This window comes from Equus quagga, chromosome 21 (assembly GCF_021613505.1).
Source record: "Equus quagga isolate Etosha38 chromosome 21, UCLA_HA_Equagga_1.0, whole genome shotgun sequence".
Taxonomy (NCBI): domain Eukaryota; kingdom Metazoa; phylum Chordata; class Mammalia; order Perissodactyla; family Equidae; genus Equus; species Equus quagga.
Window position 1 is genome coordinate 28,612,291 of NC_060287.1, and position 13,752 is coordinate 28,626,042.

A 13,752-nucleotide genomic window follows, 5' to 3' on the forward strand; every position below is an offset into this window, starting at 1 on the left:
GGTCAGATTGAATTTAAAAAAGCAAAACTCAAATACATCTGTTTACAGGAAACCACTTTTAATATCAAGATGCAGATTAAAAGTAAAAGGATGGAAAAAGAATAATCAGAAGACTCTTGGGCTCCAAAAGCTTATGCACTAAATTTTCTCATTTCTAACAAGTGACTATTTTTGGTAGGAGGAGGGAAAATACCCAATAGCTGAAAAAAATAAATCAAACTATAAAATTATATTGTTTTGGAAAAGATGAGATGTGTTTAAGATACACCTGCCTACCTACATAAAAAATACACATAAATGGAATACATTTGGGAAAGAGAGCAGTTTAAACATTTAACATTATGCTCACTAAAAATAGCTAGTATTCAGCTGGCTGGGACATTTTTAGTAATCACTGACATTCTCTAAGACAAATGGATTTTCCACGCATCTAGGAGGAAAAGTCAGTTTCATGTTCTGTGGTCATCTCTGTTAGTCTATGAAGTCTTGGCTTTGTAACACTTACAGAAAAGAGCTGCCCTTGGGTGTTAAAAATATAATAGGCTATTAAAAAATAGTTGTAACTGAAATTCTCTCTTTTTCAAGAACTTCAGAAATAGCAATTTGGACTTCTGATAACAGATCTTCAGGTCAAAATGGCTTAACCAAGACAATGATCAAGGATTAAAATAAAAAGCACCCCGTGTTTTACAGGCTCTAGTAGCAGTGCAACTGTGCTGTCGAGACCTCTCCCTCACACCTCCTCTTACACAATCTGCTCAAACGCGGCCTGGCAGGTACGGCTCATCACAGCAAGGAGGCCACAGAGCCCGTGCTCCCGCAGTCTGATGACGAGGCTCAGAGAACCATCTCCCTGTTCTGTGGCATATGTGAATTATGAGCTGAAGATTTCAGTCCAGTTCTATAGAGGACAAGAATTTGCTGCGGGAAAAGCATTTGTCACTGCCCTTGCTACAGCCTTGGCTGGCCCTGGATCTCAGCCAAGGACTCAAAGGGAAGCAATAAGGTTAAGAAAACAGGTTCCCATTTTCAGCAAAAAGCTGAAATGGAGCAGTGAGACTATAGTTTCTCTGAGGACTGGCAGCCACACATAAAAACTAACCACATGCCAATTTAGGATTGCCAAACGTTGAGCAACACTTGGACTCAGGTGCCACTGCAGGAAGCAAAAACACACTGTTGAGAACTTCTGCTACACACAGTATGGATGAATCTAAAAATATAACGTGGGCTATATGGAGCTTGACACAAAAGAGTACACAGTGTCTAACGCCATTTACACAGACTTCAAACACAGGACACTGGCCCCTACATAAGAGGGGGACAGGCTTCAGGAGCTGTGGATTATGTTCTGTTCCTTCATTTGGCTGGTGGTTTCACCAAAATTCAAGCCATACACAGGTGATTTGTGCACGTTTGTATATATTACAGTTCTATAAAAGTTTATTTAAAACATCATTCATGCTGACTTCTCCACAAGGGCAAAAGCAAAAGGAAGAATAAATTTTTTAAATAACATGAAAAAAAGATTCCTGACTTAATTCAACCACAATAAACCTAGCCTACACTGGCCATTATGCTGGTTCGCAGATTTCTGTTCTATTCAACTTATCATTTTACTGATAGGAATTTTCTTCTCCTTATGAACTGGTATGTTTCTTTTTATCAGACCACAAAATTTGTTTAAAACATTATGCTCCCATTTTTTGTTCTGGATGACAAGTAGTCCAGAGCAAAATTTAATGACCTAGTTTTTCTTTTGTTTTTTAATTTTTGTGTTTCTATTTTTCTGTCCACCTCTATGCTTTTTAACGTTTTCTACTTCCATGTGAATAATTTTAGCATAACCAGTATTTTAAGATACTGCAAATCCTTCTTAGGGTAGACATGCTCTGCAAAATTTTCTACCTGAATTGTACCCATAAAATATAAAATAGGCTGTATGTGGAGACTTCCCTACTTGAAAGACCACTACTAGTTATCTCTCTTCACAAAAGCCCTTCCAGAAACTGTCCTCCCTACCCAAAAAAGGCAATATTCAAGATTTTGAGAAAAACACAGTGTTCTGATTTTACTGTTTTTCTATTAAGTGTTTTCCAAGGCTTTGCCTTCTGTCTCCTAAAAGCTCTACTGAGAGATGGAACAACAGACTAAATGATGTGTTATAATCTGCCAAAGTTGCCTCATATTTTTAGACTGTGGAAAATCTATTTTCGTGTTTGATGAGAAGCAGACCTAGCCGGCACCGCCAGGGCATGGGGGATGAGAGGAGCTCCCGGCCACACGCTGGACGTGCCTCAGTTAGCCTGCCATGAACGGTCACCAGGGCAACTAGGACATCTGCTCATCATCACCACAGTCGGACACTGGCAGGAGATGCCCCTACTCCCCTGCAAACAAAATCCAGCTCAGCCACAGAACAGTGTTCGAGGAGAGGGGAGCTACAGCAACACGGGGCTACTGACGGGAAATCTCTCTGAACACCCAGCCCTCGCACAGCCCTCTGTAAGAACACTGAAGGGCAGCTGGGAGGCTCAGCAAACCTGTTCATGAGTAGGAGCATCTGAATACAAAAAGACAATTTCAAGTTGAAAAACAGAGAAAACAGAACGAATAGTGAGACACGGTCTCCCAGTGCATGCAAAGCCATGAGGCCATTAGGTCAGCAGGAAGGAGCCCCTTTATAAAGGCATCACCCTGGCCGTGCCCATGAGTAGAGACGCAGAACACATGCCTCCACTTGTCCCCCACATCCTGCCACTGTGAGTCCTTCCCTGCAGGCCGTAAAGAAGCAAGCCAGGAGGCCAGCCAAGTGGTGTAGTGGTTAAGTTTGTGCACTCTGGTTTGGCAGCCTGGGTTCGCAGGTTTGGATCCCAGGCACAGACCTACACAACACTCCTCAGCCATGCTGTGGTGGTGTCCCACATACAAAATAGAGGAAGATTGGCACAGATGTTAGCTCAGGGTGAATCTTCCTCAGCAAAAAAAAAAAAAAAAAAAAAAGAAGCCTAGGAGAATGTGCAAGGAGCTGGGCACACACGTTCCCGCTGGCAGGAGGAAACGACATGCAGAGGCCAGGTGGGAGGGAGATTTTCACTGCACGGCCTTTGGTACTGCCTGAATTTTGAACTGTGAATATATTATCTAAAGCTAAAAATTAATTGAATTAAATTTCCAATTCTGGGAAGACGGAGTAGACACATTTTCTCTATTCTCCTATTAAGAGGAACTGAAAATCCCAGATAAATATAAGACGACTTTAAAAGGTGGGAAGGAAGCAGACCAGGTGGAGACCTCAGGTGAGCTCCCTGGGTTTCCTTTCTGCTCCATGTGCCCTAGACCAAGAGCTAAGAAAGCCAGCAACCCAGAAACACGAATGGGCACACGTGCAGCAGAACAAACGCCCACTCTCTCCAGTCTCTAGACAAACGGCTATAAAAGGGGCAGCCTAGTAAGACAGAAAACCTCTAGACAGTCACTGCTCTACTCCAGCCAAACACCCCAGAAAACACTGTGGCCCCCACCCCTACCCACGCCAGCCAAGGTGGAGTGCGGAGCCTAGACCTCCCCAGGCTGTGAGACAGAGCCCCACACCCCTGCTGGGGAGGCGGTAGAGAAGGCCGAATAGGGAGGTGGGGCTTTCCTCCCCACTGGGCAGCGGCGAGGCCCTCCTGCGCCCGACTGCTAACAGAGGAGGCCAGAGGAGGCCTCGTAGAGAGGAAGGGCAAGGCTCCTGCTTGGCATCAGTGGAGGCCGAGGGAGGGGCATAATGGGCCGCTCCTGCCTCTCCCAGCCAGGAATATCAGCGCAGGCTTGATCCATAAAGGGAAAAATTGATAAACTGGAGTTCACCAAAATTAGAAATTTTTGCTCTGTGAAAGACCCTGTTAAAAGGATGAAAAGATAAGCTGGGAGAAAATGTTTGCAAACCACATATCCCACAAGACTACTATCTAGACTACATGAAGAATTCTCCCAACTCAACAGTAAAAAAAGAAATCCCGTTAGAAAACGGGCAGAAGACATGAAGTGACACTTCATCAAAGAGGACACACAGGCAGCCGGCCCCGTGACCGAGTGGTTAAGTTCACGCGCTCCGCTTCGGCAGCCCAGGGTTTTAACGGTTTGGATCCTGGGCGCGGACGTGGCACCACTCATCAGGCCATGCTGAGGTGGCATCTCACAAGCCACAACTGGAAGGACCCACAACTAGAATATACAACTATGTACTTTGGGGGCTTTGGGGACAAGAAGAAGAAAAAAAGGACATACAGATGACAAATAAACCACATCATGTTTCACACCATCAGCCATTAGGAAAATGCAAATCAAAACCCCAATGAGGTATCGCTACACACCATCACCCAAGAACGCCCCAGACCAACAGTCCTGAGGACCTGGGAATCAGACCTCGGTCCTCCCCAGTGGGCACATGCACACGCTGCCCCCCACCCGTTTACCAGACTCCCACCCTCAGGCTACTAGACACAAACGCCATTTCAAAAATACACTTAAACCAAGAGAAAGTCAACCCCAGCAGGCTCTCACTTGTTCTCAAGGATAAAATCTCTCATTTCTGTTGGTATTTGACCACTATCCGGTGATAATTCGGAAAAGGCTCCTGTCCCTAAGAAATAGGAAAACATCAAGGACATAGGGACACTCTCTGGTTTTAAAATTATAATTGTTTTTTAAAAAAAATCTCTATATATTCAAAACATTAACTGTTAACTTTGCTGAAAATCACTGGAATGAAAAGGTAACACGGCAGCTGGGTATCCTTCAAGGATTAATGAGAATCCCTCAATTATTACGGTAATAATTCCCACGAGAAACCTGCCTTTGTGAGGGCCCTGTGACTATGCCTGAGCCACACACAGCAGGAGCTGCTCCCCGCCCCCGCCCTTCCCAAAGGCAGCAACTACCTGGCCTGGTCAGTTCACTGAAGAGATGAAGGAGGAAGCAGGGGTCGTACAGGCCATCGAGCTCCACTGTGCTCCTGTCTTTAAATACCGGCTCCTGTGTGTCCTGAAACAGCCCCAAAAAAACAGAAACGCGCAGGTCAACCTCACAAATGTACTACCACGTGAGTACTTACCCACTATCTCTAGAGTTCAAATTATTCTGAGCATTCAAGAGCATAAAATGGCTCTGTAAAAAAACAGCGCTTGTACTTGAAATGGTATTTTTGAGATTTGCTTCAAAATAGTCTTTTCTGGGGAGTTATAAATGAAACCCGCATGGATAACTGTTGAAGCGGGGTGACGGCGATGTGGGGGTCCTATCTCTGTACCTTATATATGCTTGGAATTTTGCTTAAGAAGTTAACCATCCACCAGAAAACCAGGGCTTGGAGTTTACAGAACACTCAAGCCGAGGGTGCAGGTGGAGCCCTTGGAGGGGCGGGCAGAACAGCCCCCGCCCGCAGTGAGTGCTCCCTGATGGCTGTGCCCCGGGCCTCGCGCACCTTGGGGGGCAGCAGCCTCCGGTTCTGGGGGAAGTGGAGGATGGTCTTCATCATCCGGTCCTGATCCAGCAGGCGGAGGATGTCCCCGACGCTCGGCTGCTGCCACAGCGACTTGCCCAGGCTCCGGCATGTCTTGTGATGCTCCACAGCCGCTGGGCCCCATAGCAGCACCCTAAGGCCAGAGGGGAGAGCAGACTGGTCCCCGGGCCCCACCAGGAAAAGAACTGATGATGATGATGATGACGCTAACAACCATGATAGAGAGCTCTGTTGAGCAGCTAGCACACGCCAGGCACTGTGGTGAGCAGCTTACGTGTGTTCTACCACTTAATCCCCATCATAACTTAGCGGGAAGGTCGGGGTGATGACGACGCCGACGCTGACGGGGAGGGCGGGGGACAGTGCTGGGGATGATGGAGGTCAACACTGATACAGAGCTTATGATGCGCCAGGCACTATTCTAAGCTCTTCATGTGCATTAATTCACTTCATGTGTACAATAACCCCAAAAGGTAGGCACCATTATCATCCCCATTTTGCAAATGGGGGAAAGAGGCACAGAGAGGACTAAGAAAGTTGCTCAGCTGGTCACTTGTCTACTAGTTAAGCAGCAGAGCTGGAATTCAAACTTAAGGAGTCTGGCTCCAGAGTCTAGGCTAGACCACAGCGGCAGAATCCCGGCTGCTCAATGACACTATGCTGACACAAACCTCTCCCTGCTTACACGCAGCCATGAACAGAGCAGGTCTGCCCGCACAGCCGTTCAGCTGTCCCCACCTCGAGAGTCCACCACATAAACATCCCTACCTTTCAGGCCACCAACCTCTCCAGAGAGATCACCTTGCCTGCAATATGACACAGGCCTCCTTTTTCCTCCCCATCCTTCTCCCTGCTACCCTTCGCCACCACTCACCCCCCCACCACTGCTGGAGGATGCTTCCCCAAAGCCCAGCTCTGATGAGGGCCACTTGTCTGCCCCCAAATGTCTATCAGCACTCTGCTGTCTCCCGGATGGAAATGGAAACACTTCAGTCTGGTACTTACCTTCCTTACCACCAACGTGTCTGCCTTCCCACCTTTTCCTACACGTAACGTGTGACGAAGATAAGCTGACCCACTCACCATTCCCCGAATGTTCTGCCCTCCCACCTCCCAGCCGCCACAACGCTGTTCTGTTCCCTCCACCAGTGTCCCAGGCCCCTCCACCAACCGCACCTGCGTAAGATCCCTCCCTAGCCTTCCAACGTCACCCTGTCCCCAAGCACTCCCGACACCCCCAAAGAGAGCATGCTCTCATGGGGTCCTGTAACAGCCCGGTCACACCACGTGGCATGATCAGAAGCCAATTTAAAAAGAGTTACATTTATGACAGTCTGATCCCCTCAGCAGACGGAAGACTGTCTTCCTCCTCTCAGTATTCCCGGCAGTGCCAGGCCCAGCGCCTTGTAAACAGCAGGTGCCGAAGGAACATCGACTGAATTAAATACCTCTAAATAGAACCATTCTAAATACAGACTCAGTCTCTGCAAACGCAGAGTCCTTAGGAGGGTGCCCCTGCTGCCCGCGGTTTCTAACAGGCAGGCAGCTGAGCTACTGGATCCACCAGTCCTGGGACTGCGGCCATTGACTGGCCTGAGGTCCGTCCACTGACTGTCTACGGAGTCCCCGGGCGGCCCCCTAACTCAGGCCGCCGATGGGACGTGGATCTGAGTGAGGAGACACTTCTGCTCCGAGCTGCACGGCGCCCCACGATGCCACATCCTCCACGCACGCTCGCTTCTCCTGGGAGCTGGAACGACCCTGCCACAACCAACTCCCACCCATCTACGTGGGGGGCAGCCTCGGGTGACCTTCTTTAACCTCTAAGGGAGACGCTGTCCTGACTTTCTCACTGCAAGAGAAACGGCCTCCACATGCTCTCCTCTCCCTGAGGTCGCAGGGCCTCTGCTCTTCCAGAAAGGGTACGAGCGGCGTGGCGCCAACTCCAAAGGAACAGAGTGGGAGGCCGCAAGGAAAGGGAGAGGGAACGTTCATCCACGACCCGGGCGCTCCTCAGAGAGGGAACATGTTTTTCTTTGCTGGCTTTCTGGAGAGAGGGGTGGCTCCTGAGCTCGCACAGCTTTGATGTTGAGCATTGCACAATGGGACTCGTTTGCCTCTCCCCTGCCGAGCTCTCCCGGACTGCTGTTCTTAGCCCCGTTAGCTAGCTTCCCGCCTTAACACCAACCTCCCCCTCAGCAGTGTGCTGGGGAGACGGCAGGGCGCTGGGCCCCGGGGACCAGGAGAGGAGGGCCGAGGGTAGCCGAGAGAATCCGCGGGGCCTTCCGTGTCCAGCTTCCCAGGACAGCACCCCTGGGAGGGGCCATCACAGAGCCGCGGCAGGGCCCACGGCTACAGCAGCAGCCCAGCCCCTAGAGCCCCAGGCTGTGCTGGCCAAGGGGCTGGCGGGCAGCCCCAGGAACCCGGGAGACAGACAGACGGACGGAAAGGAAAGAGACAAACCCAGCCAGACACAGCACACAGACAGACAGGCAGACAGTGGGATTACATCTGGTCAGCGCCCCTCACTCTTCTCTCCGAGTCCTCACGTCACAAGTCATGCCCATCTAGAGCAGAGCGTGAAGAAAACCTTTCCAGAACAATCAACTAAACTAGATGAGAGGAAGCCGGGACGGGAGTGAGGACGGCGCAGTCTGTCGCAAGCGCGCACCCGGCCATCAGCAGGGTGGCCTGGCCTGGCCTGGCCGCTGCCCCTGCCAACACATGCTCTGCCGGGGGCACCCTCCCGGAGCAGCCGGGGTCTCCGTGCAGCCTGCCCAGCCTGAGATCAGTGAGGAGCGGGCAGGTCCCTTCCTGCCAAGCCCCAGAGCCCGCGCTGCCCAGGCCACACTCACCTGAAGTCCACGAGGCTCAGGCGGTTCTGCTCGTACGCCCGGAGGAGGAGCAAGATCTTCTGGTCTGCAAGTCACCCAAGGGTCCCTTCAGAAAGCGGAAGCCCGCGCCGCTCCTCCCAGCCGGCCTCAGTGCCAGGACCTCCCACCCTGCCACGGCGCCTGGGCCTCACACGCTTTCTGGTCACACTGCCCGGTCCTCACACTTTCTGGTCACACTGCCTGGTCTTCACACACTTTCTGGTCACACCACCTGGTCCTGATACTTTTCTGGTCACATCGCCTGGTCCTCACACTTTCTGTTCACACCATCTGGTCCTCACACAATTCCTGGTCACACCGCCTGGTCCTCATACTTTCTGGCCACACTGCCTGGTCCTCACAAACTTTCTGGCCACACCACCCGGTCCTGATAATTTCTGGTCACACTACCTGGTCCTCACACACTTTCTGCTCACCCCGCATGGTCCTCACACACTTTCTGGTCAGACTGCCTGGTCCTCACACACTCCCGGGGTCATACCACCCGGTCCTCACATGCTCACCCAGGACGCTGAGAGAGGCGCCATAGGCCCCAAGGAGCACTGCGAAGTGGCTGCTCTCACAGACAGAGGGGCACATCCTCACCACCACCGACATCAGGTCCACCAGCGCCTCTGGAAGAAACAACATTGAAAAGCACAGCAGTGCAGGGGTGCGTACATTCAAAGAAAAGCAGACGAGGAAGCACTTCAGGGAACACTTAAATACCGGAAACACGCTTCTCTGAACAATGCTGGGCTCAGGACTGTGCCTTGTCCCTTCCCCACTTTCTCCTTTTTTTTCCATAAACACATTTTCACCATCATCTCTCTTCCTAGCCCTGGACACAGTCAGCCTCTCCTCACTCCCCTTGCAAATTTAAGCCACCAAAGATTTTAAAACTTGAGCATTTTCCCCATGTTACCAAAATCTCTAACATTTCCACTTCTGCCTGAATAGAAGGGTGGAGCTTTTTTACTTTTTCTCCTACCCACGCAGTAACTTGGTAATGGTGCTCTTCAACTGAGGAGGTCATTACAGGCGGACCTTGTGGCGATTTCTAATGGTTTGGGGATGTTAATTTTGCCTCTGAGCAGAGTGTGGCTTCACGAGGGCAGGGCCCTTCAGACTGTCCTCTGACGTCTCCGCAGCCCACGCCAACCTCGGGATCACGGAGCTGAGGCACATGCTCACTGCACGGAGCAGGGGAGCTGAAACCTGGCTCCCAGAGCTCCCGCACTGAACCGCCAACAGGGACGCTGGAACCCTCTGCTCCTGACAGAAGTTTCCAACTTCCCACTAACACATTTCATGTAACTAAACAATTTCTCTCAGGTCAGACGCTCCTCCTAACCCCCAGATTTGAACCTGTGCCTACGATGTGGCAATAAAACTTAACCACGACTCCCCTATGCCAGAACAGGCTGTGAAAAGAGATCTGCATGCTGTGTGATTCTAAGTCAGAGGAAACATTTCTTGAACTTGGATTTGGCAGAAACAAAATATTCTAACACCGTTTTGGTATTGCTTCCTTATCTCTGAAAACACATGGGCACTAAGCTTTGGGGCACAGCTAGCTCGATGAAATCAGGAAATCAAATCTCTGCGTGAAACGGGAGGGCGGGGATGAGGAGCCACCTTTCACACGAGGGTCTGGGTTTTCCTCTTCTTCAGACCTCAGCAGAGTTGGCAGAAACAGAGAATGCTGTGTGAGCATCATGTGGACCATGCGGAGTGGGATGAGCTTCGTGCCCACAGAGCTTTCTGGAAGGTACAAGAGCTGTATGGCAGCATGGAGGGCCTTCAAAAATGTATGGTCCTGATACCGAAATCTAGGAGGCAAAAATCAAAGGGGGAAAGAGCTTCATAAGGGGGAATTTTATTTCACAGGAAACAATAAGAAAACTGTTTTCCCTGCATTTTATTAAGAAAGTTTTCCAACACCCCACAAGGTTGAGAATTTTCTAGTGCACAGTCATACACCCATCATCTAGACTCTCCTGCTGCCACTGCATTATACTTGCTTTATCACACACCTGGCTATGAACCCATCACAGGGGACACTTCTGAAAACTAGGAGCAGATGCAGCAAATTTATTTTCTTGACAGGGCAAACACCAAACGAACTTCCTGGTGAGCTGAAATGCCAGGAGGCAACAGAAGAGCTGAGCCTGAATAAAGATGACACTCCCTGCCCTCAGCCCACCTTGCCAGTTAGCCTCCCTCCTTCCTTCCTCCTAACTACTCACAACTCCCATCGAATTGTTCAGAAGCCTTGTGTGTCTTAAACCCCTTCAGAACCCAGTGAAGGACCGCAAGGATCATGCTCCAGGAAAAAGAAGTTTTCCAGTAATATGTGAATAATGTAAAGAAGCGCTTTGCATATAGCGGGCATTCTAGAAACATGAATTCATCAAAGACTGAAAGAAATGTCATCATTTCATGATGGCAGTCTACAGTTGTCATGAACCTGTGACCTACCTTCACTTCTTTCTCTCCTCCTGGGTGGACTATTTTTCTGTTTCAAGTTGATGAATAATCAGGGACATGAAAATTACAGGCACAATGAAACATCGTTTCATGACTATCTGACTGCCAAAAACGAGTCTGACCATATCAAGTACTACTGAGGATGTGAGGAGAAAAATGAACTTTCACACTGAGGATGTGAGGAGAAAAATGAACTTTTACACTGTGTGAGGTTAGCTCAGAAAGAGGGGAGCGCAAATCAAAAACGGGGTAAAACTGAAGCTGTGCCACACTAACAGCCAGCGAGGGCCCCCTCGCTGAGAAAATCTGGCACAGGGCACCAAGAGACACGTAACATTCACCACAGGAATGGAGGGGGAGGGAAGGAGGCAGGAAGGAAGAAGTGGGGGAGGAGCTGTCTATCAGTAGGGGACAGCTAAATAAACTGTGGTTCAGTCACAAGAATACCCCACACTGGTCACAACAAGTTAGACCTACAGGTATCGACATGGGTAACTCAAAAACACGTGAGTGCAAAAAAAGGACACATAAAGGGATAGATTTGTGTAAAATGGTAAACACACTAAACAATGTCATTTATTGTTTAGAGACACTGACAAGTCGCCAAAGTATAAAACCACGCATGGCCATGACAAAGCTCAATCCAGAAGGGGGACACGTTTGGGCGAGCGAGGGAAGAGAATAAATTAGGACAAATATAGAAACTGTCATCGTGTATTAATTTTGCATGCTGCTGTATTATTCTCTGCACATTTCTGATTTTTAAAAAACATTTCGTTTTGTAAAGGCTGTACCTCTCATCATCGTTAGAAGCACGCAGCCTGGCAATGGGCAAATCATCGAACCTCTCCAACATCACACATCCTGCGTCTCTAAAATGGGCAGAGCACCTGCTCCGCCGTGTACATTATGCTAATAACAAGCTACAAAACCGGGTCTGCATCATCGATGACATTCACACCCTTACTGAATCGCACCAAGAAAACAAAATCGACTTACTTGAGTCCGGCCTTCACAAATTTCTGCCAATCACCAGGATCAACTTCATTAACTGAATTCTATGAATGAAATAAGCAAGAAATATACACGGAATATCTCAATTAATTTAAAATAGAGACCACGCAATTTAAATTAGAGTCATTTAGTAAATATGGAACATAGTTGCTTACGCAATCCACAAAAGCATGCTGTCGTTTCTTACTTTGATCTTTTGAAATTGTTTTACGTTCGCTGGTAGCTCTGTCATTTTATTAGCACATCTCTGATCACCAAATGAGCAAAAGAAAGCTTCCTAATAGTGCTGTTATTTTTCCTTTGTCCACCATGTCAGACAGCACCCTTTACGACACACAGGTCCAGCCACATCCGACTGCTTAAACACGTGACGTTACATCTACCCAGGGAGACCTCTGCACCACTGACAGGGCCAGTGCAGGCCCACAGTCACTGATGTGGGAAAAAATCTCCAAACAGAGCGTTACGTTAAATCAAGAGGGGTTGTTCTGGACAGAAGGGGAGTGACTGGGAGAAAAGCACAAGGGAACTTTCTGGGATGATGAAAATCTTCCTGGACAGGAGTGTGGGCACAAGGGAACATGTCCTTGTCAACACTGTACACTTAAGAGCTTGTATCTCACAATAAGAGAATTATACCTCAATTACAAGAAAAGGGCTGGTGTGGGATGCCGATAGTGGGGGCAGCTGTGTATGCTTAGGGGCAGCGGATATATGGGAACTCTGCACTTCCACTCAATTTTGCTGTGAATCTAAAACTGGTCTAAAAAAAATTAAGTCCATTAAAAGAAAAAAAAAGAGAGAGCAAGAAGAGTGGGGTAAAGAGGGGGGCATGCCCGCAGAGCGCACATCCCTTCAAGGGCCCTGCCCGTCACTCACTTGAGCCAGCATGCTGGGTGAGGGGCTGACAATGGAGTGGGAATGTCCACCATGACCAGTGGCCGGTGAGCCCAGCACCCCCTCCTCTACAGCTCTGCTCTCTCCAGACCTCAGGGACATTCCTCCTCTTTCCTAGTTCTGCTGTTTTGGGTTCCCATGCGCCTTAAATCCACAAGCCCATAACAGAACGAATTAATGCTGAAATACTGGTTACAGAGTCTCAGTACACCTACACAGGCACACTGCTTGATCTCTAACCTACAAATGTATTTATTATACACTTACTAAGTTTTACTTGGGGTTATTTTCCTGAGGATTACTTGGGTTCAGAGTTTAAATATAAATCACAGTCTTGATGACTTCTAATGCAATTTTACACTGTGCATTGAGGAATAACTCATACGACAGCCTTCAGGACTTTAATTATTTTTGTGCAAAAATATAATATTTTTTTAAAAAAGGACACGTTAATAAAAAGGAATAAAGGCCAAAAATAGATAAATATTTCCAAATCTTATGAAAACTTGAAACTCAGAGCCAAGAAGCTCACAGAACCCAAAGTATAGAAAACTTAAAAAAAACTACACCAAGGCATATCATAATCAAATTGCTTTATGCAATGTAAAGAAAAAAATCCTAAAAACAGCCAGACAAAAAAGGCATAATGCACAGAGGAACAAATATGACAGATTTCTTATGAGAAAGACAGTAAAGCAAAATCTTAAAATGCATAAAGAAAAACTGCTAACCTAGAATTTTATACCCTGTGAAACTCTTCCTAACTCATTCTGAGGCCAGTACCGCCTGATCCTAAAGCCAGCCAAAGACATTACAAGAAAATACAATTACAAACTAATATCCCTCATGCACACAGATGCAAAAATTCTTAAAATATTAGCAAATCAAATCTAACAATATATAAAAACAATAATATATCATGATCGAGTATGTCTATCCCAAGAATGCAAAGTTGGTTTAACATTCAAAAGA

General features: G+C 48.1%; 1 protein-coding gene across 1 annotated transcript in view; it reads right to left on the minus strand.

Moving 5' to 3' along the window:
• The window catches only part of LOC124231359 (nucleolar pre-ribosomal-associated protein 1-like), a 69,121-nt gene that overhangs the window by 14,915 nt on the left and 40,454 nt on the right, over positions 1-13,752 (minus strand). The window contains exons 25-30 of the mRNA XM_046648128.1: positions 11,869-11,927; positions 10,018-10,211; positions 8,904-9,014; positions 8,362-8,425; positions 5,468-5,639; positions 4,926-5,028 (exon numbers count right to left, since the gene is read on the minus strand). Coding sequence (XP_046504084.1) covers positions 4,926-5,028; positions 5,468-5,639; positions 8,362-8,425; positions 8,904-9,014; positions 10,018-10,211; positions 11,869-11,927 — 703 coding nt within the window. The remainder of the gene's footprint in view (positions 1-4,925; positions 5,029-5,467; positions 5,640-8,361; positions 8,426-8,903; positions 9,015-10,017; positions 10,212-11,868; positions 11,928-13,752) is intronic.